The following is a 26,420-nucleotide window of genomic DNA, read 5'->3' as shown; positions in this document are numbered from 1 at the left end:
GGTACCAGGTGCCATCAATTTTGAACCTTTTCACAAGATTCTAATTTTCTGATATGATGAATTTGAGATTTTCATTTGTTGTCATTTGTAATCATCAAAATTAAACGAAATAAACATTTGAAATATATGAGTTTGTATGTAATGTATGAATGTAATATACAAGTTTCACTTTTTAAATGGAATTACTGAAATCAATCTACTTTTTCATGATATTCTAATTTTATGACCAGCACCTGTATATCAGTTTTGACAAGGTTGAAAAACTAATTTGTTTGCATATAAAATGAAATCACATAAGTCTTGGAGTGAGGCTATGTTTAGTGATCAGTAAAGCTGCTTCTGAAAAACAGAGTGAGCAGAAATGAAGGAACGTCTCTATAACGAAGATATTGTTCAAACCTTTCAAATCTTTTTAAGTCAATCCGTAGATTTTCTTCTGCGGTTCAGCTGTTTGTGTGCACGACAGCAGCGCTTGTGTCCTCTGAGACCGAAGCTTTCTGAACCCAGGTCTCAGAGTGGAGCTTTTCAGATCCTTACATTTGCATTTCAAAGGAGGCCGCAACGTGTGACATCGCACGTGTGCACCACAGGCGGCTGCAGTCAAAAGCTGTTCTGCGCATGCACGAGTAGATGCACAGTTATAGCAAATAACAGAGTGCTGTTTGTTACTCAGCTTTTTCAACATGTAGCTCCAACCCAAACTCACTGTAGGTCCAAATCTTCTTGTTTTCACCATTTTGGATGTAATTATTTCCATCCTCTAGACTGCAAGCATGCCTCATTGAAAGCCTGACATGAGTGTTGCATCCAGATATACAATAATTAAAGTTTTTATAAGATAGTTTTTGGTCAGAGTCCCCTTCCTTTTCTGTGCACATGTTCACCAATCACAAGACAACAAATCCTCTGAGAAAGCACATATGATAGTTTGGGTGAAAATACAATAATTATAAAGTGACAGTATGATGGTTAGTCATTTCCTATCTGGCAATCCTGCCTGGCATAGATGAGCACAGCCATATCTTTGTAATGCGTTTTTTTCTTGTTGATTCGCCACAATAAACATTTTAAAAAACACTAATATTTTCTGAGATCGTTCTCGTGTAAACAGGGCCTTACAGCCGCAGCAACACTTTTGTTCCCCAGTTATCTCTAGGACTGTCTGAACCATTTAAACTAAGATGGTCCAAATAAATGGCTCCAGCTGTCAATTTCTGAATCCTTTGTGTAATCACGATGTAAATAACTCACATCAAACTGTAATGTAGAGAAACTTCTGACTTTTTTCTCGCATTTTTGACATTTTCCGCTTTTGGCCATTTTTTGGAGGAAAAAAATGCGAGACATAGCTCCATTTGTACTTGCCCTTTTTGGGATTTGTAAAGATGTAAACCTGTGTAAATATATTTTTTTTTCTGTCAGTGTTACAGAAACGGGAAAAAAAGGGGGGTGACTGTCTCGAAATGAAAGGGTGAGAAAGGGAGCGTGCAAGCAGCAAAAACTCACCTAACTTATCAAGTGTCATAGAATAAAAAAAAAAGATGAAATGAAATGTCATACAATAAACCAGCAACATAATCGTTAATTGGTTGTTAACAATCTTCAGTTTCATGTTAATGTTCCCACAGACTCTGACGTTTAAAAAACGTCAGAGTCTGTGGTTCATCTTGATTTGTTCAGTTTTTGTTTATTAGGATTTATGTACTTACAGACATAAATGAAAAGAAACGGCATTAATAGCTGGATTTACACATTTATCTAACTTTCTTTTAAAAATTGTTATTACTTGTTTTGAATAGTCCAACTGTGAACACGACCCTGAAAAGCTTGGGAGCGTTGTACCGTCGTCAGGGCAAACTGGAGGCAGCAGAAACTCTGGAGGAGTGCGCCAGCAAGACACGTAAACAGGTACAGTCCCACCGCTCGGAAAGACTCGCAGCTGCAGGACTGACTTACTGCACTTAGATTAGCTGTGAGAGTTTTATCCTTTATGTAATGAGATTAATTCAAAAGGGATTCCAGCTGTGATTTATAATCTCATAAACTGTGCCAAAGTGATTTAGATCTGAGGGTTTCTTCATTGTGTTGAAGATCAGACTCATGCTGTGTGAGCTGTTGGATTAAAAGCTGTAATTTTCTCCCATGCTTCTTCAGCTTTTGTTTGTCTCTTTCTGTGTGTTTGGTCTCTCAGGGCATTGACGCCATTAACCAGAGTAAGGTGGTGGAGCTGCTGAAGGACGGGGCAGCTGGAGGCGTCGACAGACGGCACAGCAGGGACGGAGTCAACGGGCCGGGCGGACAGCGAGGAGAGGGAGAGGGCGACGACTCCGCTGAGTGGAACGGGGTAACCTCCTGAATGATTGCTTCTCTGCGTATTGTTTTCAGCCTTGTTATTAAGTTGGCTTTCTCTCACCTTCAGGACGGTAACGGCTCCCTGCGGCGCAGCGGCTCCTTCGGGAAGATTCGTGAAGCTCTGAGGAGGAGCAGTGAGATGCTGGTGAAGAAACTGCAGGGCAGCGGACCTCAGGAACCTCGTAACCCGGGGTAATGTTACTGTCTGTGTGGCACCAGTTAACTGTAGGCCTTCTGTCTTTGTCCTCTGAGCCAAATGGAAAGCTTCACAATGTGTTTAAACCAACTAAACAACCCAAACTCAAGTAGTTTATTTTTAAAGTCAAGTACAGATTATGTTTTACTAAGGAAATGACTGAAATTTGCATTATTCTGTTAATACTGGGTGTTGGAGTCCTCATGAAAAACAAAATGTATAACAATTTTAACAAACGTGAATAAACAAACATTTATTTAATTGTTTTCAGCCTAGTTCAAGAAAACCATTCAATTTATTTTTTGTTTTCTCATCTAGTGGTCATGTTATAAACGTCAATCCACACACGACTTTACAAGGACAAGCATCTGAATCCGTGCACTAAATTACAAATAACACTAATGATTTAAAATGGGTCACTCAAAAAAAAAGATCTACAATTGCAAACTAATTTCAACACATTCTGTGATCCCTGTGGCGTTCAATGTGCCCGTTTAAAACATCACTCATGTATACACGTTCATATATCTATACTGTTTCACCCCGACTGAAAAAACATTCAGGTTTCCATCTTTTCTCAGTTTGTTTTCATCCTCTGAGCAGCGTGTTCGCAGCTCTGTGGGTGTGATTCAAAACAAGGAACCAGTTCGTGCAGTCATTTTATTTTTGTAGTCAAGCAAAAATAAAATTCAACACATGTGTATTATTTTCATCCACTGTGCAGTTTTTTAGTTTGTTAAATCAGCGTGGGATTGGTCTTATTTCTGGATGTGCCTAACAAGTTTGATGTTTCTAAAATGGTTTCTGTTGTTTTAACACTTTGAGCTGAATTGATGAGTTAATCTTACAGTTTTTTAATGTTTTTCTACAGAATGAAGCGAGCGAGCTCCCTGAACTTCCTGAACAAAAGCAGTGAGGAAACCACACAGGTGCGGCTCTTTTTAGATTTGATTTATTCATCACAGCTACCACCGCTCAGGGTTTAATTCAGGACTGAGAGTAAAGAAAACAGAAATCTTGTTTCCTGTATTGCAATGATTCCCAAAGTTGGGGTCTGGACCCCAATGTGGGTCACCCAACACCAAGTAGGGGTCCTTAGATAATCTCCAGATGTCAAATTACAATTAAAAACCCAGTTTTTATGATATATTTACACCATAATTATTACAGAGAATTGAAATACAAGTCATTTAATCATTTAAAAAATAGTAAAATGGATGCTAAGACTGTTTGTGTTGTCATTATGCCCTTATTTAATAGGATCATCAGCACTTTTGGATGTTTAAACAGCCAACAGATGGGGTCACACACCTCTGTCACTGTTATTTTATGGTTCGGAAGCTGAAAAGTTTGGGAACCACTGTTGTATTGTCACACCACCCGCTCTGTTTTTCTCAGGATGCTAACCCCGGCCTCTCAGACAGCAGGGGACTCAGTGCCAGCAATGTGGACCTGACCAGACGCAGCTCCCTGATTGGCTGAACTGAATCTAGGGGGTGTGGCTCGAGAGGTCCGACGAGGAGTGTGTGCGTCTGGGTTTGATCAAACACTCCTGCAGCATCTTTTCTTTTTCTTTTTTCTTCTTCTCAAGAACACTTCAAAAAGGCATCACCACACTTGAAGTCACAGTCGCTGCTGCTTCGCTGTACAAACCGCCGCCATCGATCAGAAAAGTGAATATTTACATGTAGTCAACTCTACAAGCATGTGGCTTACTGGAAAGTGGAACGTCTGCACCTGAACGCCTCGTGTTCCTGGCTCGCAGCAAAGCCGCGCGCTCACACCTGTTTGATCTCACGTGCAGACGCTCAACTTTCAGTGGGTTTAATTTAACGTGCACCGTCTGTTTTACTTCAGCGAGACGCATCGCACTCTTTCCACAGGTAGCATGAAGTAGATCCCACAGCGTGAGCGTTGCAGACATTAAGCACGGTACGGTCCGTTTGAGAACAATCACTCACCAGTTCAACCTCAATCTCTGCATTCTTGTTTTTTATGTATATATTATTTTAAATTATTTGACGTTTCAGTTTATGTATATAGTGCACTTATTTTTGTTTTCACTGAGTTCAAGAGGGACCAAACTGGAAGAAAACACTACTTATGTTATAAAAAAGGGACTGGAAATGAAAGAAGGGAAAACTGAAAGATGAAATGAAAGGGAAGAGATGTGTAATTTAGTTAATTTGAGGAATGAAAACATCAAAAATTGAGATGAAATGTTTGACCTCGTCGCTGGAAAACTGATTTTTAATTAAATACTTGTTGACAGTAATAATGTCTGTCCTTCAAGCTGAACAGACTAAGATGGTGAAATGTTTGTTTTCCAGATAAGTTCCAGATCTCATTATTCACTCGTTCAGTTCTGCTGGAAAAGTTGTAAAAAAAAATAAATGCGCTGCTTTCCTGAGGAAAAACAAGATACGAGACCTGTTGTATCGTAAATCATCCCCTCAGGTCTGAATAGGTTGCACGGTATTTAAAAGCTATTTAACAATCATTAAAACAGGATATTCATTAAACCGTTTTATTACTTGAAGCAGATGCAGAGATCAGCTGCAGTTATGTTTACCGTCATTAAATCAGACCTCTCTTTTTTAATTATTATTTTTTTACCCATCTCTTCATATATTTGTCATTTTGCACAAAACAATCCCCGGTGTTGTGTTTTTAATTGTTCTTCACGTGGCTGGAAGTCATCAGGTCCAACCCTCAGATCTGAAGGACCGTCCATCCTTGGTGGATTCAACTTTTTATCAGTTTTTTTCTTTTATCGTGGAACTACTGGATTATCTGAATGTTGATTTTTACGTGGACTGGGAAGTCTTGGGGCATTTTTACATGATTGTTGTAGGAGTTGGGGAGAGAAGGAAGTAGGGTTGCAAAGGAACGGAAAGGTTAAGATACATTTCCTGGAAACTTCCCAGAAACTTTTCATGGGAAGCTAATGTGGAGAATTTTCGGAAATGTTCCAAATTGGAAACTTTTCATGGGGATTGATGTTAGTTTATGGGATTAAATGGAAATTGGGACCAAATTAAACAAACTGTATCATATCCAAACCAAAATGTAGACACTTTGTTTTGTAATAGGCAGATAATATCATAATAATAATTATGATTTCTGACACAAAGTTTACAACAGTAACAAATTTACTGATGTAATTTGCGTATGAAAACTCCTGCTAGGGTCAGCCTTCATGGATAGTTTCCAACTTGAAAATTCAGTTTTGCAGCCCTAAAAACAGGACTATCAGGAGAGTTCCTCACTGAATGTACACATTATATGAAGCTTAATTAAAGTTAACGGAAGTCAATATTTTGTTATAAATTTCTACCATCCTAAAGATTTAAGAAAGTCATAAACACTGTTTAATTATAAAAAAGGATGATAATTTAATCTGTCGGAGATGGCGTGTTCACACTGTTACTGTAAGCTGAAGTTTCTTGAAATCCTTTTTGCTTATTTTTACTTTGAAAAAAACTTTTTTTGTATCAGCTTCTGAATGTTTGAGCCGATGTTGGATCTTAATGAAGAAAGTCGGAGAGGAGTTCAGGAAGTGAACAAAGGCGTGAAGCAGAAGCGAACGAACAGATTTTTGGGGGCGAAGAAAAGTGCTTTAAATGTCTGCAGCAAATAATGTACAGTCCTGTCTGTGTATAATCTTTATCGGTGTGTTCACTGTTCATCACACAACCTCAACACCATGTAGCTGCGTATAAATAAGCCAATGAAACTCTGATCTGTAGCTGAAGATTCTTTCCAGCACACACACACACACACACACACACACACATACACACACACGCACAGCCAATTTAAACTGTTTTAATCCCATATTCACGTCTGCTCTCCTGTAGATACCCAGAGCAGGAAACGTTTTCTCCATATAAACAATATTTTGCTATTGTGAGAAAAGGTTTTAAATCTTTATCCTGAGCTGCTGTTTCTGGATGTTTTGGGTCAGGCTGCTGCCTGTAGCCACAGGTGAAGAAACGCTGTAGCTCTGAAGCTCTTGTAAATGCGTGCGATCTCCTGCACTGCGTAGTTTGACCGATCCGACATGTATTTTATCCAAGGTTCAATAAAGTAAAATTCCACTTTCCAAACAGATTTTGCCTCTTCATCTGTATTTCTGCTGTCGAGAGTGTTTTTTTCCTCTTCTCTTTTTGTGAATCGACAGAAGTGTTTAAGCAGTTTCAAAGTGTGTGCGTGAGTCTGAGTGTTACTTTTCACAGCCAGAGCTGGGGGAGCGGGGAGGTTAACCCAACGCTGCACGGATGCAGCATTCATAGGGGGGGTGAGTATTTCTCTGCTACTTCCTGTCTCATCAACAGCCGAGCCACACAAAAAGGAAACCAAACCCACCAGACTTTGCGAGGAGGTTTTGCAGAACGATGGACTGATCAGCTGTCGCCTCGCAGACAGACGAACCCTCGGCCGAGGAGCAACACTGGAGCATGAATGTGGCAGGATCAGAAAGTAAGAGGACTTACGAGATGCTGTTGGCTTGTTTTTAATCAGATTAGTTTCGACAAGTCTTTATGTGTGTAACCAGTTTGTGTACATTCATTTTTATATTTAGAAAAGGGTTTTACCTAAACAAGAAGTCTTTAAAAGGAACAAGGTTGCCTAAAATGTCTCAAACTAAATTAGGTAATTTTGAAACTACGTCAGTCAGGATTCAAAACAAGAGTTCTGAGCTGAAGCGGGGGTGTCGAACACAGTGACACAGAACCATAATAGAGAACCTGGGCCCAGCCGTGGGCCAATCTTGGTCAGTATTTATTTTTATAATGAACTTGTGTTGTAAGTATTACACCATCAATAGAAATTAGAATCACCTCAAGATGCTATTTAGGAGTTAGAATAAACACGACTTGTTGATTAAAGTCAGCATTTACTGCTCACTATCAGCAGTTTTTCATTTATTATTTCTGAGTCATACATCAATCAGAATCCATCAAATCGGCTAAAAAGAAGAATCCCTCAATAAAAATAAGAAATAACTAAATAGGCATTAAGGCACACTGTCGCTCTGATTCACAGAACCTCAAGTCGGCAACAGTTTGATCAGACCCATTTAGATTTTGTTGTTGCTCTTTTTACATCAAAATCAAAGATTACTGAAAAAAAGAAAAGCAAGCTTATTTTGACTGGCTGCAAGGTTGGCTAAAAGCACTAAGTCTGCTCAGTATAAACAAAATAAAAAGCAATAAAGCCTCTTTACTTTTTAGATTTCATCTTGCGGGCCGAATAAAACTGTATCAGTGACTGTTTTTGGCCCGTGGGCCCTGACTTTGACACGTGAACTAAAGAATTTTTGTGGTCGGTCAATTTGGAGTGACTTCTTGTAAGTTTTATCAAAACCCTTTAACCTTTTGAGCACCATAATAATAGATATATTTATTAAAACGCCTGGTCTTTCTTGTCTATTTTTGTCTATAATTGTGTCAAAAAATGCCCTGTGTGTAAATAATTTACAGCCTTTTTCCAGAAGTAGAACTTCAAAATCTGTCAAGTATTTACCATTCTTATGTAATTAAATACCTAAAACTGTGTGTTAGAAGAAGAAAAGGACAAAAACAGAAATAATTTTCTTCAACTTTCTTTTTATAAATTCTTGAAAAGTGCAGACATTTCTGAGATAGTAGCGAGGAGTAACGATAATTTGTGCCGCGGTGTCACTGGTGATCCTTGTGGTTTTAACAGGTTTAAATCAGAAAAATCAGATGATTTTTTTCCCTCAGTGTTAAATCTGCACCTTCCTCCTCCTCCTCCTCAGACCGTCTGTCCATGTCTGCAGTGTCCCCCTCCAGTCCGACCACGCCGGCCTTAGTCCGGTTCCAGCTGGGCCTGTTCAGAGAGATGGTTCGAGTCCCGCCTGGAAATCTAAGCTACCGCTACGCTCGGAGGCTGGCCGCTGAGGTCATAGAGCACAAGGTAACCCTAACTTCACACAGGACGGTCTTTAGTCAACCTGCAGCCCCAGGAGAGGATTACACTTCAGATAAAGTGGGGACCTTTTAGTCAGAAACCTAAAAGGAGAAATGCAGTGATTGGAAACACGACGTTCAGTTTCATTTTATCAAAGCTGTAGTTTGACTGCTTTTCCTGATTATTTTGGTCAAGACGTAATGAAAAGGAGAGCTGCACGATGTATCAGAGGTTATCAACATGGTGATATCAAAGTTCATAATATCTGTTTTGCAAAGGACTGCAGTCAATCGTAGACTTTCATATCCGTGCATTCAGCTTCACACAACACTTATAATATATGAAAGGCAAGATAAATGAAGAAAATGTGGGCGTCACAGCTGATATTCATTACTATATGTAGCATTTTTATTACAATCATTTTTTTTTTTTACACCCGTCCTAAGATGGGATGTGTTATGTTATGGTGCGATCCACCTGTCTGGACAGTTTCTTGTCCAAGCTCTAAATTGATACCCCTTTTAACAAAGAAATGTCAAACTGCACAGCTGGACACCTCATGGGTCTATGATGATCTCTATGGGTTTATAGGTCACAGGGTCAAAGGTCAAACCTTGCAAGAGTACATATGTAATTTGCCCGTCGGTAGGCCCAATCTAGGGAACAAAGGGTTTGACGTTTCTATGTTAGTAAGATGTGAAACTGGAGCATAGATGAGGTTTAAACAAGGGAGTGACCTCTGACCTCCTAGTCAGAACTTCAACTTTGCAGGTCATTTCCATTTGGAGTTTCTAACTTTAAGTGTGTTAGCACTGAAACATATATATGACAGAAAAAGCATGAAATACTAGGGTTTAACTTCTGCTTTGATTCATAGCAGCTTAGACTTGAGGAGCAAATTTACAGTCATTTGTGAATCTGTTTAACTTTTAAAGAACATAGTCATCCATTCATTCACTGATCTGTTCATTCATGCATTCATCACTGCCCCCATGGGCACTGAAGTCTCTGGATGGTGTCCTGGAAGGGGACCATCCTCCCTCAAGGCAAAGTTGTCAGGGTGTTTACCCCAGACAGCAGCCCAGAATCATTGGGGTAAACAGCCTTATTAGTGGGGAGACTCTTTTAAGGGTGTTAATAATAATCCTCACCCCACGATGTTAAGGTGATGATTCTACAGGGAGGGTGTGATGTTGGATGTACTGTAGGATGTGGTGATTAATATTTATAGTAGTAACTGTTTTATTTAAAAAAAAAAAAAATTATTTTACAACTAAAAGCACATTTAACATTACATTATTTCTCATTTAACATTACATCTGTCTGAATTAACGTTCGTCTTGAACAAAAAGTACAAGAAGTTCATGTTTAATTTATCTGAAAAACAACATTTTTTCCTGAGCGAGCCAGTTATGAGGTCTGTCAGCGCATGAATATCTTTGAAATGCACCTTTAATAATTCAGAGCCTACAGTCAAACTTAGCGAGCCGAGCAGCTGGAATTTAAGTTTTGTTCTCAGCTTTTCCTTTTTAATCAGACTGGATTGTTTCCATGAAGGTTTGATTACTGTACTTACTGGGTACTTAATGGTACTTACCAGGTACCATATCACATATATCCCAGTACGTACCAGGGGTATATAACAGCCTGCTGTGTGACATCTCAATACCTGTTGTACCTAGAACATACCAGTGAAGTCCATACAGTTCATTCACACAGTATTTTTTTTTTGTTTGTTTCTGTAGTTTCCTGTTTAGTTTTTTAATAATTGGAAATTTAGCTGCAGTCGTAGTTCTTTTTTAGTTATTTACCAGAGATGAAGTAAGCTTTAAACAATTTACAGAAATGTATATATATATTTTACATATTTAAAAAGTGTTACAGCTTACAAAATGTGTTTCAAAATACATTAGGACTGTCCATCTTGAACAGGCCCCAGCCCTTTGACCTCTGTGGACTCTGTTAGAAGGACACAAAAGTGCGTGTGTGCTCATATGCTTTGTGCACGCATCCATGAACCGATGTGCAGCAGGACAGTTTTGATGATAAATCGTCATTGTGCAGGTGAAGCGCAGTGAGACCCAAACAGCCAAGTGAGCAGCTGCCAGCTGACGTCATGTGGTATTTCACTCCGAGACATTCAATAACTTCCATCTAACCAGCAGAATGAAGTTCATTCAGTATGGATTTGTGGATTTTAGGCTCTAATGATCGTAGCTGGGTTTTAAATCACAGCACTGTGATTCAACTCCTTTATTTTTTGAGCGGGGCTTTTACTTTTAACAAAATATATTTGCTACTAGGCTGTTATCTTTAATTATCTACATATTTTTCTGCTTTTTCACTTTGGGTTTCCATTTCATTCATGCACGTTTGGGGCAAATGTTGTTATCAGACACAGAATCCATTCCTGTTACTGTCACACCATCAGTGTGTCCTCATACATCCTCAGAAACCACCATCCTCCACCGTCTTCTCCATCTTTCCCTGTTTTATTTGTCCCGTCCTCAGACTGGATGTTTAAGCTCTAAATTGACATAGAAATGTCAAACTTCACAGCTGAACACCTCATGGGTCAGGGATGATCCCTATTGATTTCAAGGTCTAAGGTCAATGTCACAGGCCAACCCCTTGTGAAAACCTTTTCTGTGCTCTAATGCTAGACCCATGTATTCAAGATTGTCGTGTGAGGGAGTTCATGCTTTGATTTCTGATCACTGCCGGGTGTATTATGGGATGTGGGCGATGCTGTTGTTGTAATATTGTGCAGCTCTAATGGGGCAGGCATCATAGCAAACTTCAGACACGAAAATAAGATCAGATTCCTTTTGTGCGAACTCCTCAAATGAAGCCAGGACAGAATTAGTCTTTTGCCCCAAACACGAGATGCTAGATTTCATTGCTCATCTTCACAACTTTGCTGCTTTACTTTTGTCCCCATTGCTCACTTTGAACGATGGTCACACCTCCACACAGCTCCGTCTTCGGCTGCATAACAGCTTAGGTGCATTTCTGCTACCAGCTGTAAGGAGTGTGGATCAGAACAACTGAGAGGTAAACGTCACACTGCTGTGAAGTGGCCTCTGATACTGTAGCATCAAAACACTTTTATGAGTACAGGTACACGGTATCAGATCGATACTCAGTACTGGTCCCAGTATCGGTGCATCCCTATCTGTTGTGATTTACTCTCAGCTACTACCACGTCGAATTTCAGCTCAGTATCTATAAAAATAACTCTGTTATAGCCATTGTTGTTTGCTAAGGTTGCTTACTTGTGGCGGCCATCATGAATCAAGTGGACTCCAAAACCTAATCAGTTGTAGATGTACATCATTCAGTGATCACTTTCTGAGGGGTTTGAATAAAATGCGTTAGAGATATTGTGCTTACACAGTAAACATTTCACACAGACACAGTTGAAGACACTGCCTGCCTTTTGGCAACGGGCAGTAATAAATAAACGAAAAACCTAACTCTCTTGCTTACGTGAGACCTCTGTGGATGAAACCCGGTAACCCTCCACACAATCCCACTTGGAAAATACTGAGTTGTTGTAAACGTCAGCGCTGTCAGGAAATAAAGGCTGAAAGGTCAGCTGCGTCTGGAGGAGTGCTGTGTGGGTTAGTGCACAACAAGCTGTGGCTTTTGACAAACGCCGATGAATGAGGCAGAGCCTGATGGATGCTGCTGGTGCTTTTCTCTGCAGCGAGCAGAGTTCAACAAGCCATCCAGTTTGAGCAGCATGAAGTGAAATGGGACTTCTGACTTTGAAAGTAGTTTGTTTTGTGTGTGCAGGTGTGTGTTACAGATTTGTGGTCATATTGGAATATAAAAAACAAAACAAACCTGGCTTTTCACACATGGCTTTAATGAAGAATGCAGGTCAGGCACGGGGAAAAGAACCGAACGTGAAATGTGGTTCAGGCTGCAAGCTGCAGGTGTTGGTCTCTGTCTGCTTTGGTCCTTACAGCGCCTCAGGAGCTGTGTGGTCTGCAAGAGTGCAGAAAAGTTTCCAACCACAGCCTTTAACCCTCTGTGGTGCACACACACACACACACAGCTAGTCTCGCTCTGCTTACAGACTTGAGTTTCCAGTCAGCAGGTCAAGTGTGTGTGTGCGTTTTAAGTGTGTGTGCAAGAGAAAAACAAAAGTTTGCCTTTTGCATTTTGTGCATTTCCTTTCACACAAGCCAGAGAACTCAAGTTATGTCACAGATTAGGTGTTATTTATTTATTTATTTACTTTTCTTTTTGGATTGTAAATAAAAAACAACCTCCTTTATAGACTGCAATCAAACAAACAGCATTTTGGAAAGTAGCAGTTAATTTACCTTAAAATGTAGATTTTTGTTTTTAATCATTTTGTAAGTGTGTGTGTGTGTGTGTCGGCTCCACACACTGAGAAGATCTGAGACTTTCGGGGATCTTCCCCAGATCCTTATCCCTCCCCCTGTCAGACACGAGGTCTTCACTCCAGTAGATATGAATGAAGTTGTGACTTTATATCTTCCACTTCTTTTCTGCTCTTTATAAAAACCGACCGTGATGCTGCAACATTTTGGTTTGTTGGTGAATGTTGCAGCGAGTTTCTTTTCGTAGGCCTCGTCTTAGATTTTTCTTTTTCTCGACCGATTTGTTGCCATCAAAAATCTGATAAGCATTCGATATATGATGTTTCGTAGTATTTTTAGCCTAAATAATGGAATTACAAGCAAATTATTAGAATTGTTTCTTGTTTTTAGTGCCATTTTACACGCACTGTAAAATTTACCGCGTTGTTTCAACTTTAAAATTGCGAGCAACAAAGCTGCCTTTTTAAATGAACCATCTGAACTGTTTTAGTTTAATGTATTCGTACCTGAACTAAAGGATAAACTGAAGAACTGTCACGATGACGTGTGTTTTATTTACCAGCTCTTTGCTAACTGCCCCCGCAAAAAATGGATCAAAGGACGGCGCTGGCAGCAACCCTCTCGGAGGAAGTGGTGTGTACCGTGTTCGCCACGGGAGCAGTTATGAAACACTCTTTTGTTTTTTGTGAGATTATTTTTGTTTAAGAAAGGACATGTTTCATCTTGGGAGCTCATCTAACTTTTTGTTTGACACGTAGTCTCTAGGACATTGTTTACTGTTCAAAATGGATAAAGAATACAGTAAAATATGACTTATTTATTTTAAATTTTATAATGAACCTATCACTTCAGACGTTTTCTACATAACCTGTCATCGTCGAGCCTCGCCACTATTAAGGGTTTTTATTTTTATTTTTGTTTCTGTCTTTGCTTCTTTCTTTATCAACAGTTTAAAATAAGTGAAGGGGGAGAAGCAATCAGTTAAATGTTTAAAAAAGGGCATTTGCCATTTGTTTCTGTTTCTCCAGATGCGTACCAGACAGTGACCCTAAACCCAAATTACGTACCGAGCTGTGACCTGTGCCTGTCGTTACACCCCTGGTCAATAATTTACTGAACTAAAACAATATTACAGTCCCGTTTGAAGAACTTTGTGTTGGAACAATAAGTAGTTATAACATTATTTACTTTATCTTTCAGTGAATCCAGAAACCACATACAGTTTTGTTTTAAAAAACAAAATACTTAACTTCCTGGAAATTTTATATATGAAACCTGATTTTTAAAAAGTAAGTAAATAACCTGTGGTCTTAGTAGGCAATGGGAGGGACGGAGAATAAATCGGTAAAATTAGTCAAACACATTTTGCATTACAGCAACCCAAAATGTAAGCAGAGTGTAATGCCATAGTTAAAGCAGCTATTTAAATGGATTATAAAGTTAACTTTTCAACTCTTTTTATGCATTCTTTACCTACAAGGAAATGGGTTAATAACTGCTGCAAATCCTTCAATCAGAGTCTCTCCGTCACTGCTCTTCATATCCTCCCTGGTTGTCTCATTTTGCCTGGTTGATGGCTGGTTGTCTCTTTGCTGGGATGATGGCTGGTTGTCTTACGTCGGGCCTCTGGGTCTGTTCAGGCTCCTGACTGCAGCGTGGTCGGCTCCGGTGAGAAGGTCCTGTTGTTCAGACATCGGCCCGCCTCCGAGCAGCTGCTGCAGCGACTGACAGACCAGGATGAGCTGCAGGATGGCGACCTCATTGAAGTCATCATCGCAGGTCAGACGTCCAAACGATTTCAGACCAGAAAAGGTTTGAAATCTGTATTTTGTCTGTTTTTTTTTTTCCTGCTGAACTTTAAAGACATCCTGCTGCTGGTCTGCAGTCTGTTTGTACATGAGAAGGACATAAAAAAATAATTTTAAAAAAGCTGAAGTGTAAATAAAGCCAGAATGCCTCTGTTTGTAATTCTCATAAACATATATTTTATTCACAAGGGAACATAGTAAACATATCAAATGTTGAAACGAAGAAATTGTACTTTTTTGTTTTTTAAATTAAGAAGATTTTGAATTTGATGGCAGCAACACATCTCAAAGTTGGGACAGAGGTTCACCTGTCTGTGTAAAACTGCAGTAAAAACAGGTCTGGTCCTGTTCTGGACATCACTGCATGGACTCAGGAACACTTCCACAGATCATTGTCTGTAAACACAGCTCACCCTGACATCCACTGATGCTGCTTAAAGCTCTATCAGGCAGAGAAGAAGCCGAAGAAGCCAGATCTGAACACCATCCAGAAACTCTGCTGTCTTCTCTGGACCAAAGCTCAGTTAAGATGGACTGAGGGGAAGAGGAGAACTGTTCTGAGGTCAGATGAATTGAAATTTTAAATAATTTTTGGAAACTACAATGCCACAAATTCTGTACTAAAGAGAATAGGGTCCATCCAGCCTACAGTTCAAAAGCCTGCCTCTCTAATGGTATGGGGGTGCATTAGTGCCTCGGGTAGGGGCAGCTTAGACATCTGGAAAAGCACCATCAGTGCAGAAAAGTTTATACAGGTTTAGAACATCATCTGCCCCCATCCAAACAACATCTTTTTCAGAGGAGGTCTTGCATATTTCAGCAAGACAACATAAAACCTCAGACTGCATCCATTCCAGCAGCAGAGCTTCATAAAGAGTCCAGGAGCTGAACTGAGCTGCCTGCAGTCCAGACCTCATCGCACGTCCAAACAGTGGAGCCGTTTCTTAGTTTAAACATTTAATGTTTACTGTGTTCCGCTGTGAATAATTTTTTTTTTTTTTTTTTTTTTTACAAAAGAACCCAATTCCTGAAACATGTTTGAATGCATAAATGTTTATATTTGTACTTCAGGACACTCGTTCTGGAGTCCTGCTCGGGTTTGTTGAAGCTGTCAGCTCATCTGTAAAGTACAGACTCCCCTAAGGGCCCTGGACTTTATGGATTTGCACTTTTTGACCGTTACAAAGCTGCTAAATCCCACAGTAGAGCCGAGTTAAGCCTCTGACTCTGTGGTGGATCAAGGAGCTACAATTCCGTGCAAAACAAATCTATAAAGATAACAGGGGCGGAAACACACACAGAAGCTAATTTTAATGAAATAATTTTGGTCTAAACTCTGCTGCAGCTTTCACCAACGGATGACCACATCCCCGCTTTATTATTTTAGGTTATTTTAAGATGATCAGGATGCATACATTTTCAAATGTTGGCATTTTTAACCACGTATGCCCCATGTTCTGCCAAGCTGCTCCTCCTAGAACCATGCAGTGTTTTTCTGATCCAGAATCAAAATGTCTTTTTTTTGTCCCGACTCAGGACCGGCCTCGGTGACCGAGGTGAGGATGCGTCCGCACTCCCTGCTGGTCCAGTCGTACCGGACCCCCACCTTCTGTCACCACTGTGGGGAGATGCTGTGGGGCCTCGTGCGGCAGGGCTTAAAATGTGAAGGTAAAAAAAAAAATTTGAGGGAATTTCATCTTTAAAACTTAACCGCTGTAAACATTTGTTAAATGAAAAACCTAGTATTTCTTGAAGAGATGCATTTGACCACCTTTTGTGCCAGAGTTTTAGACTAAAAGAGAGAAATAAAGAACTTAAAGCTGTTTTGGTCAAATATTGTTTGTGAAATATTATCACACAGTTTAAAAGTATGTATTGTGGATGTTTCTCACCTGTTAGCATGCCAGGTTTTAGCTCAGTGTCTGTAAAAATGACTGAACTTCAGCTATATTTGTGTTATTTTCTTGAACAGCATTTTGAATTGCGTTGACTTCATAAATTAATCAGTCGTAGCTCCATTGTTCACTTTCTGGGAGTTTTTTTAAACATTCGTCCAGCAGTTCATGAGATATTTTGCTAACAGACAGACAGAGCTGACTTTTATTAGCAGGGTTTTCAACAAAGATCTCACGCATGTAGTTAGCACTGAGAGTTGGGGATAACTCTCAGCTACTGCCACGCCAAGGTTTATCTGTAAAATTGAAAATGTTATATTTAGTTTTGTGTTTGATAAGGTTACCTCGTTCTGGCAGCCATTTTGAATCTAATGATTCAGTGTTGATAAAAATTTCAGTCAAACAATATTGTTTTGCTTTAATCCCTGATCCAGTGATTATTTTCAGACACATTCATTAAAATAGCTGGTGAAATATTTTGCTAACAGACAGATGCTTTTGACTTCCTCTTTGTTCTCGTCTGATGTCAGGATGTGGATTAGACTTCCACAAGCGTTGTGCTTTCCTGCTGCCTGACAACTGCAGCCGAGTCCGGCGCCAGGTCAGCACCAGCTTCTCGCTGTTCCCGCCGCGGAGGCCGCCCACACACTCGCTGTCCAATCAGGCCGGAGGCAGTCTGGAGGAGGTGACCACCCGCTGGAACGAGGTGAACGGGTCCCGTGTTGTTGCGCGCGACTCACGACTTGTTCCGTCTGTGTCCTCACCTAGATCAGCCTGTCCAAGCCGTCCAGGCCCCCGTCGTGGAACGAGCCTCCGGTCTGGCTGGCGGCGGGGTACGGGGACGGGAGCCGGCCTCAGGTCCCCCACACCTTCCACATCCACAGCTACACCAAACCCACCGTGTGTCAGTACTGCCATCGGCTGCTCAAAGGCCTCTTTAGACAGGGGCTGCAGTGCTCAGGTCAGCAGGAACTTCAGAACAGAGCCCACATATGGGGGCGCAGAGGCGAATAAACAAATGAACTCTTTGAACTTAAAGCCGTTTTTGCAGATTAGCTTTGCAAGCTGCACCTAATAAACAGTGATTAAAGGGCTCGTCGCTACTGTGGAAAAGTTCTGAATAATTAGTATCTTACCTGTTGTAGAAAGCTCTTTGAACAATCTCAGTTTGGAGAAATAAAGTTAAATTCTGCCTTGATTGATGAGCTAATGGCTGGTCTGAGTCAGACCAAGACTAAAGTGAATTTCTGCCAACTTCAGTCTCAACAAAATCCACAGAGGTTCATGGAAACACTCATTTATAAACCTTTACTTTGCAGGTCTTTTGCACATCATATGGGCCTTTACATGTTGTTTGTGCAGGTACAAATAGCAGCAGCAGCTAGCTGTAGCACTTCTGGTGCAGCCTGAGGCACTTCTTGCAGGGATATCATATTATTCAAAATGGCCCTTGAGTTAAAAAAATCAAATCAACTAAAAAAGCTGCCCTCCACCGGTCCTTGATTAAATGTTCTGCTCCGGCAGAGACCGACTCTGAGTCCTGTTTCGGATCAGGCGCTCCCAGCGGGCCGGCTGAGGCAGATGCAGCAGCACTCATCCAGTCACAGAGCTCACAGATGGCTCCAGACTCATTTCCCTGATTGCCTGGGCATGTCTGAGTGCTTCGTTTGGGGCGCGGAGTGCAAATTTTAATTACGACAGCTGACGTCAGTGAGAGGAAAACGCTGGCACAAAAATATTCTGCACCCGAACGGGACCGCATCACAGTTTCAGATTTGAGCCCTTCTCCACATCAAAACAACACCTGTGTTTGTTCTTCTCAGTGTCCTGACACCCTGCTGCCCCCGTCTCTCTCCCCCCTTTGTTTCCTCAGACTGCAGGTTTAACTGCCATAAGCGCTGCGAGCCGCTGGTCCCCAGAGACTGTCCGGGAGAGAAGAGGGGCGTCAACGGGAACGGTGAGCACCGCTCCGGGACTCACCCGCCTTCCCAGCGGGGGACAGTCAGGCCTCGTTTTCTTTCCAGAACATGATGATGGACAACGCAGTGATTCAGAGGAAAAAGGACAAAGCCTGCATAAATTCAAAATGTTTATCATCATTTCTACTTCTGCCTCATTTGTTAGTATGATCTAACAAAGGAGTCAGACTTTTTTTTTTTTTTTTTTAGTAGAAGTGACCTGTTTCCTCTGAACTGCTCTATATTTTGTTCTTTGAACAGTCCTTCAGCCCTATCATTTTGGCTCAGCTTGTCCTTTTTTTTATTTTTAAAGCTACTTATCCCCAATGTATGAAGCATTCAACTATTAAAATACCTCCTAAAGTCAAGGGATGAGTCTCTACAGATTAAACTCAACACAGAAACAACTTTAAATTGTATTTTTAAATCAAACTCCATTCCTCGAGGGCCACTCTCCTGCATATTTTACATGTGTTCTTCCTTTAAAACAGCTGGTTTAAATGGAGAACTTGATGATTTGGTGAGGAGGTGATTAAACCATTTGAATCAGGTGTGTTGGAGCAGAAAAACCTAAAACTCCCAGGTCAATGGCCCTTAACACACTCCTGCTTTAGATACCAAACTGAGTTATGGTTCTTTTTAGTTGTAGATGTACCCTACATCCAATAATGACTTTGAGAGTTTCATTAAAATCTGCCCAGTGTTTCATGAGATATTTTGCTGACAGATAATTAAACATACACACAGGCAGAAATATTATTGATCACCTTTTGGCAGCAGGTGATTAAGAAAGTCTATAAACTGTTTTTTTTTCCTATAATCTGACTCTAAAGTAATGTGATGCTGTCACTTTCCCAGAATCCTCGGCAGGTGCTCCCAACTGCCGACTCGATGCCGAGGACAACGAGTCAGTGCTGACAACACTAGACGTCTCGGACAACGAGATGTCCATTGACTGTGATTCGCTGACCGACGCCAGCGAGGCGGAGCGGCTGAGGGAGCCGATGAGGTCAGAGGCCTGGCGAGTTGTTTCAAACTGATGGCGTCCTGAATGGTCTCAGGTGTTTGAGTTCACTGTCTCTGTCCTCCATCAGCCCGTGCTTCAGCAGCAACATCCCCCTGATGAGGCTCATCCAGTCGGTTTATCACACTAAGAGGACGGCTGGGGCGGTCCTGAGGGAGGGGTGGCTGCTGCACCACACCAACACCGACACGCTGGTGAGGAACACGCTCCGGCTGACCGTCCGCATCAAACCACTTTATGTTTGTGAAACTAATGGTCCAATAAGAATAAAAAGGCTTCACACCCCGGTTAATATCAGGGAGATTTATTTTTTTTTAACACATCAAGACAAATGATGTAAACCATCAGATCAACAGGACAATGTAATCAGGCAGAGAAATAATCCAGGTATCTTTCTGTTGATAGAAGAAATGTTTCATAAACGAGTCAGGTCATGTGATGGGTGAACATGGTCCAATGGGTTTCTTTTTCTGGGCTCTTTGAATAAGCACTTCTTGTTTAAACAGGCTTTCTGTTGAATGTTTTATTGTTGTTGTTTTTTATTGTCTTATTTTGCCTTTTTTATTAGCATAGTAGTTAGTTATAGTTTTGTCTGTGAAAGGCATTTAATAAATAAACTTTACTTACCTACTTTACTGATCCAATGTAAAAACAAAAAACACAATGGTTTAAAAAATCTGAATCGTTGTTTTAAGATGTTTGCTCATCCTAGCTGATCTTTTCTCAGTACTTCAGTACGGGAGGCTTTTCCCTTCATGGACCTTCTCCTTTCCAGCAGACTGTTAGTGGCTCGGTTCTGTTCAAAGGAGAGGAACAAAATTCAAGATCTGCTCTGAGCTTTCGTGTTGACAGTCGCAGGACAATCCCAGGTTCAGTCCATCAGCAGGTTTCAGCCTCGTGGTTCATGTGCAGTTACAGCATGGAGAGGGGCACTGATGGATACGGCTGTTAGAGCTGCTCCACTCTCCACCTGTTTGTAGCAGGAGGTGGACTGGACTCAGGGTGTTCTTCAGACTGTCTGAACCTGTCCGTTTTTGTTACTGAACATCTTTATTAGACTTCATTGCTTCAGCCGTGAAGTTATAGAAAGTCTTCATTGCATCCTTAAACAGACAACTTTTTAACCAATTATCACTGTAGAATTTACAGCCTGATTTGTTTGAAATCCCATGTTTGGCCTGAAATTCGACCTTTTTGCTTTTCTCTGTGGTGCCAAAACCTCTACTTTCTTTTTGCCACAAATCTCCTGATTTATGTGTTGAGTCTCTAATGTGATCCTCATTGTTTGTTAAATTAATAATTATTACCCACAAATATGAAAAAAAATGGAATGATTTCTTCATATTTTCTAATTTTGTTTGGATTAGTTACACACATTACCAAGACGCTCATTTTGATCATCATCTGTGTAACATGTAAAGTCAGTGTTTTATGAAATATTTGTACATGAAAGCTATTTAGAGCCTTCATCTGATCTCATTGGATACCAAATTAAACGTCTTTCTAAAAGATTTTTTTTACTAACTTCATATTTGTAGACAGTGACTTACATCGTGTTGTTCTACACACACTGTTCCACACTTGTCCCTTCTGTTCCCTCAGAGAAAACGACATTACTGGATCTTGGACTGGAAGAGCATCACTCTGTACCAGAACGAGAGCAGCACCAAGTACTACAAGGTATGGCTGACGTAAACGAAGGCGAACAAAGAGGTTTTAATCCTCAGCAGTGATGAGGCCGAGTCTGTTGTTCTGTAGGTTAAAAACAAGCCAACCTCTGCTGGTATTTGGTGCTGAAACATTAACACACACACACACGCACGCAGGAGATCCCCCTGTCTGAGGTGCTGCAGGTCCGAGGCCCCTCCCAGCTCTCTGTGCCCCCGTTGCCGGGCAACGACTCTCACTCCTTCGAGCTGGTGACGGCCTCACTGGTGGTCTGCGTGCAGGCGGGCGCGGACGGCGCCGCGTGGGAGAGCGCCATCTGTCAGGCCCTGATGCCCGTGCCGAGCAGCAGGAGACCCGGAGAGGAGCACCAGGGTGAGTTCACACGAACCGTTCGTCTGTGGCGGACCTTAAACTCCTCAAACCCGGTTTTCGTCCCTTCTGAGCCTCGTCTTTGTGCTCCTGCCTGCAGATGAGGACCAACGCAGAGACGGCGTGGTGAGGACATGCTTCTGGTTTGAACCTCTCGTTCCGTCTGTCGTGCTTCAGGCTGTGACTCGGTGTTTGTGTTTCAGGACATCAGCTCGGTGTATCAGATCTTTACAGATGAGGTTCTGGGTTCAGGACAGTTTGGAGTGGTGTACAAAGGTACCACTTTGACTTTCTACTCAGACAGGTGATGTTTTTTATCCAGTCAGAGTTGAAGCAGCTGTTCAGAGAACTAAGCAGCAACAGAGGAAGGAAAGTTAGCTCCCTTTCAGTTCTAGGGTTTTGCATAACAGGAGATGATAAAACTGATTGGAAATTACTCATATCTAACCTCAGGTGAACAAAAGCACACAACACGTTCCAGCATCACATCATTTATTAAACAAAAACCAGCTAAAAATGTGAAAAGCTGTGTGTGAAAACTAAGTTCTCCCTTGTTGGTTCTCTAAGATTAAAGGGAAATAAATCAGATAGGAATTATCTGATTATCATCACTTTATCTGTTTGCTGCTCTGGAGCAGACAGGTGTGTGTGTTAACACAATGCCAAGTTGGAAAGACATCAGCAATGACCTTAGAGAACAACTGTTGCTGCCCATCAATCTGGGAAGGGTTAAAGAGTCATTTCCAAACTATCTGGAGTCCATTATTCTACAGAGAGAAAGATTATTCACAAGTGGGAAACATTTAGGACAGCTGCCAGTCGTCTCAGGAGATTCACCCCAAAAAGCCAAGAGCTCCATCTCAGGCTCTAAGGGCCTCAAATAGCAGGTTAAAGGTTAAAGTTTGTGTCAGGAAAATTAGAAAAAGTATTCTGGCCAGACACGTCTTACAAACTGTCACTGGGTCATGGGTCCAACAGCTGAAGCTCAGCCTGAACTTGTTCACAAAGCAGGACAGCGGTTCTGAACACAGCAGCACGTCTGCAGCAGAATCGAGCCGTTGCAGCGCTCCAGTCAAAGTCCAGACCTCAGCCTGATTGAAATGATGGTTGGAGCATCAAGAGAGCTTTTTTATTTTGGTTTTGTTTAATAAATAAAGCCATGGTGGAATCTGTTGTGTGATTTTTGCGCACTTGAGGTTGGATTTTGAGTCATTTTAGAACCTGGCAAAGACCAGATCATTTTGTTCTCATTTGTAAAACACTCTAGAGCTGAAGGCTGTAACATTAAGTTATTCACTATTTCCCGCTGTTATAATTCCAAGAATGGAATTTCTCATTCCTTAGGTACTCACAGGAAGACGGGTCGATCAGTCGCCATCAAAGTCATCGACAAGACTCGCTTCCCCACCAAACAGGAGAGACAGCTGAGGAACGAAGTGGCCATTCTACAGGTGTTTGTTTCTCTCAGTTGTGTTCACGAAGTTGTTTCCTCTGACGTCTGAAACTCCCGCCCGTTTCGTCCAGAAACTGTCCCATCCCGGCGTGGTTCTATTGGAAGGGATGTTTGAAACGTCCAGGCACGTTTTCGTCGTCATGGAGAAGCTCCACGGAGACATGCTGGAGATGATCCTGTCTAGCGAGAAGGGCCGGCTCCCTGAACGCATCACCCGTTTCCTGGTCATGCAGGTGGGAGAGTCCAGAGTCTGATTGAAGGATGTTTTTAGTCACGTTTTGCCTGATTTGAGACGATTTAAAAGCTGGCATTCTGGGTGCAGATTCTGGAGGCGCTGCGGTACCTTCACCTGAAACACATCGCTCACTGCGACCTGAAGCCAGAGAACGTCCTGTTGGTCTCCGCCGAGCCTTTCCCCCAGGTGAAGCTGTGCGACTTCGGCTTCGCCCGCATCATCGGCGAGAAGTCGTTCCGCCGCTCGGTCGTGGGAACGCCAGCCTACCTGGCGCCCGAGGTGATCAGCAGCAGCGGCTACAACCGCTCCCTGGACATGTGGTCCGTGGGCGTCATCATGTACGTGAGCCTGAGTGGGACGTTCCCCTTCAACGAGGACGAGGACATCCGGCAGCAGATCACCAACGCTGCCTTCATGTACCCTCGGCAGCCCTGGGCCTCCATCTCACTGGAAGGTCAGATCATTAGTGCCGAGTTAACGGGTACACGTTTCAAATGATCTCGTGTTAGTTTGGTCAGGATTTGATTTTGTTCTTCGGTTTTAGGTGTGAGTCTGATCAACAACCTGCTGCAGGTGTCCATGAAACGCAGGTTCACTGTGGGCAAAGCTCTGGGCCACTCCTGGCTGCAGGTGACGAACTTTACCCTCAGAGGTTATTTTTTTACAAAAGAAAGTCTTTACTAGGTTCTAAAATCATCTAAACTTTACTTTATGTACCAAAACCCAACAGATCTCACTGTGTCATTATTTATTAAACTAAAAAAGCATAAATGGAAAAGCTGTGTTTGAAGAACCAAGTCCAGTCAGCAGCTTGTAGAATCTGTTTGAGCCAGACTTTCAAACTCTCACGTGGGAGTGGAGGAATTTCAGCCCACTCTTCTTTCCAACGTTGCTTTAGTTTAATGAACTTTGCAGACATTTGTTTTGGCTCTCTTGAGGTCCCACAACACTTTACTTAGGTCTGATCTCTGACTGATTCAGCCCCTTGACTCTTTTCTTTTTTAAGCCATTCTGCTGTAGATCAGCTGCTGTGTTTTAAATCGTTGTTCTGTTGCGTCATGACCCGGTTTGGTCCAATCCTCAGCTGTCATACAGATGGTCTCACGTTTGACTCTAGAGTCCTTTGCTCTACAGAGGAGTTTATAGTTTGACTGCAAGGAGCCCAAACCATCAGCCCTCCACTGCCGTGCTGACAGCTGCTATGAGCTGTTTGGGCCATGACTCAAAAGTCAGTTATAATTGCCTGCCTCTGTCTGTTAGTAAAATATCACATGAATGGGTGATTGAATTTTATTGAAATTCTCTGGGATGAACATTTACCTTTACCTCTTGAAGTTAACCTGATTCAAGATGGCAGCCACAAGACTGACAAAACCTCTGTTTCAGTAAATAAGCTAAACTTTGGTGTGGTAGTAGCTGAGAGTCATCTCCAACTAACCCTTGCATGTAATATACACTCTTTGAATGAATGCCACTTTCTTTTGTCTATTTTTATGGTTGTTGTTTGTCATATTTTCCTCCTCCTGCAGAACTTCGAGCTGTGGTGTGACCTCAGGGAGTTTGAGCTGAAGATGGGCTGCAGATATCTGACCCATCCAGGAGAACAGGACCACTGGATGCGTTACACTCAGGAGAGGGGGCTCTGCTTCCCCCCTCATCTGTACTGGGACCCCAACACTGAACCGGACCTATGATCTCCATACAGAGGAACCATTTCAGGCTGTCGGAGCTTCACGTTTTGCTCTCTGACTCTGACGTGGACTGTTTGCTGTGGACAGCAGACAAAGTGACCCTGAGCTTGTCCAGTTTGCCAAGGACTGTAAAAGTAATGAAGAAAAACCACAAACTGCTGTTTAATAATATAATGTTCCTTTTTATTCCAACTTTTTTAAATGTAGCTGTTTGAATGTGAGTTTTTTTCTAGCATCAGTGACAGAATGAACTGATAATGAGGGGAGGAGGAGGAGGATGGAGCACAGAGGAGTCTACTCGCACCGATCATCATGGCTGACCTGTTGCTATCAAAACGGGACCAGAATCCTTTGTTTCCTGACTGACACAGGCCTGCTGTGGTCCCACGTCCAGCATCGATTTATTTATTATTTCCCAACTTTCCCGACGCCCTGTTGTCTCTTCTCACCTCCTTCTGTCCGTTTCCTCCTTAAACTCATTGTTCCTGAGCTAAGAGGAGCGAAAGGCCAGAGGAGCTTTCTGTTTTCATTCCAGAGTCACCATTATGCCATCCTTGTTTGTTTTGCTCTGAGTTGCTCCCTGTTTTCATCTTAACATTTAGTGCTCTCATTCATCCTCCGTTCATTCCTGAGGGTCTTAGGCCCCTAAGATCTCCCAGGTTAAAGTTTATCTCTGCTAACTTTCAGGTTTCACAGTCGCCTTTTCACATGGAGACGCTCGCCTCTGTGAGATAATAGCACCTGCCTTGCTTTACTCCTCTGCTGATTGTTACCAGGCTCTTACAGATGCTGTTTTAGGGTTCAGTGTGGTTAAAGACAGTGTTTCTAAACTTCAACATAGCATGCATCTGCACAAATACACAACCAACCAAGCCAACCAGCCTTTTTAATCACATTTTCTTCTTTAATTACCCTTCTATAAAAATAATAATTAGACAGGGAGGAGAGGAGCAGGAGGCTTTGCTCAAATGACTCATTAACTCTTCTTTAAAGCCTCCTTAATGCAGGTTTGTTTTGTGTTCACTGCTTAAACACCTGACATAGTTTTGAAGATTTGAGCAAAGTCCCCTGCTCTCCTCCTCTCTAAGCAGTGTTCCTGGGCAGGAGGGGAGGGAGAAGGAAGGGAGGGAGGAGTGGGGAGAAACTTCTGATTTGTGAGAGGAATAAAATGATGAGAACAAAGCATTTTAGGGCAGTGGAAGGGTTTAACATCACTCTCTCCAAACAGGAGAAATAGAAGCTGGGGAGGAAGAGGAGGAGGTGGAGAGGAGAAGAGAAGCGGCTGTGTTTATAAGTCGCTCTCTCCGTAGAGGGCGCTGGAGAAGGAGATGTAGTCCAGGGCGCCGGGGGCAGCGTCGGCTCCAATGTACCTGGTCATGCGGCTGATGCAGTACTCTGCCTGCTCGGGCGGTAGCTCCCTGCGCAGCTCGTCCACTGTGATGTAGTTCTGCAGGACGATGGGGGGGTTAGGAAGATTGA

At 42.0% G+C, this 26,420-nt stretch overlaps 3 protein-coding genes across 6 annotated transcripts in view; 2 read left to right on the top strand and 1 right to left on the bottom strand.

The window, feature by feature from the left end:
* Positions 1-6,659, top strand: part of klc2 (kinesin light chain 2) — a 16,223-nt gene extending 9,564 nt beyond the window's left edge. For all 3 annotated transcript variants that reach the window (XM_017437245.3, XM_025010846.2, XM_037976349.1), the window contains exons 11-15: positions 1,800-1,908; positions 2,192-2,344; positions 2,420-2,544; positions 3,420-3,477; positions 3,947-6,659. In XM_017437245.3, coding sequence (XP_017292734.1) covers positions 1,800-1,908; positions 2,192-2,344; positions 2,420-2,544; positions 3,420-3,477; positions 3,947-4,030 — 529 coding nt within the window. In that variant the 3' untranslated portion in view covers positions 4,031-6,659. The remainder of the gene's footprint in view (positions 1-1,799; positions 1,909-2,191; positions 2,345-2,419; positions 2,545-3,419; positions 3,478-3,946) is intronic.
* A 244-nt stretch (positions 6,660-6,903) lies between these two features.
* prkd4 (protein kinase D4) lies at positions 6,904-25,852 on the top strand. 2 transcript variants are annotated; one of them, XM_037976404.1, is made up of 18 exons: positions 6,904-7,030; positions 8,355-8,491; positions 14,481-14,619; positions 16,185-16,316; positions 17,074-17,228; positions 17,312-17,504; positions 18,417-18,500; positions 19,360-19,510; positions 19,596-19,719; positions 21,128-21,205; positions 21,352-21,565; positions 21,663-21,688; positions 21,766-21,838; positions 22,907-23,013; positions 23,087-23,248; positions 23,338-23,704; positions 23,795-23,880; positions 24,780-24,944. In XM_037976404.1, the coding sequence occupies exons 1-18, from the start codon at positions 7,009-7,011 to the stop codon at positions 24,942-24,944; spliced, it is 2,415 nt and encodes an 804-aa protein (XP_037832332.1). In that variant the 5' UTR covers positions 6,904-7,008. The 2 variants fall into 2 exon arrangements, with proteins under 2 accessions (XP_037832332.1, XP_017292729.1); XM_017437240.3 differs by having other exon boundaries at positions 7,009-7,030; positions 8,334-8,491; positions 24,780-25,852.
* Positions 25,181-26,420, bottom strand: part of actn3b (actinin alpha 3b) — a 34,044-nt gene continuing 32,804 nt past the window's right edge. Inside the window, exon 21 of the mRNA XM_017437239.2 lies at positions 25,181-26,388. Within this exon, the coding sequence (XP_017292728.1) occupies positions 26,230-26,388 (159 nt within the window). The 3' untranslated portion in view covers positions 25,181-26,229. The remainder of the gene's footprint in view (positions 26,389-26,420) is intronic.

The sequence above is a fragment of the Kryptolebias marmoratus genome, linkage group LG7 (genome assembly GCF_001649575.2).
Source record: "Kryptolebias marmoratus isolate JLee-2015 linkage group LG7, ASM164957v2, whole genome shotgun sequence".
Taxonomy (NCBI): domain Eukaryota; kingdom Metazoa; phylum Chordata; class Actinopteri; order Cyprinodontiformes; family Rivulidae; genus Kryptolebias; species Kryptolebias marmoratus.
Note: the sequence above shows the minus strand (reverse complement) of the source record. Positions and strands in the feature narration are given on the sequence as shown.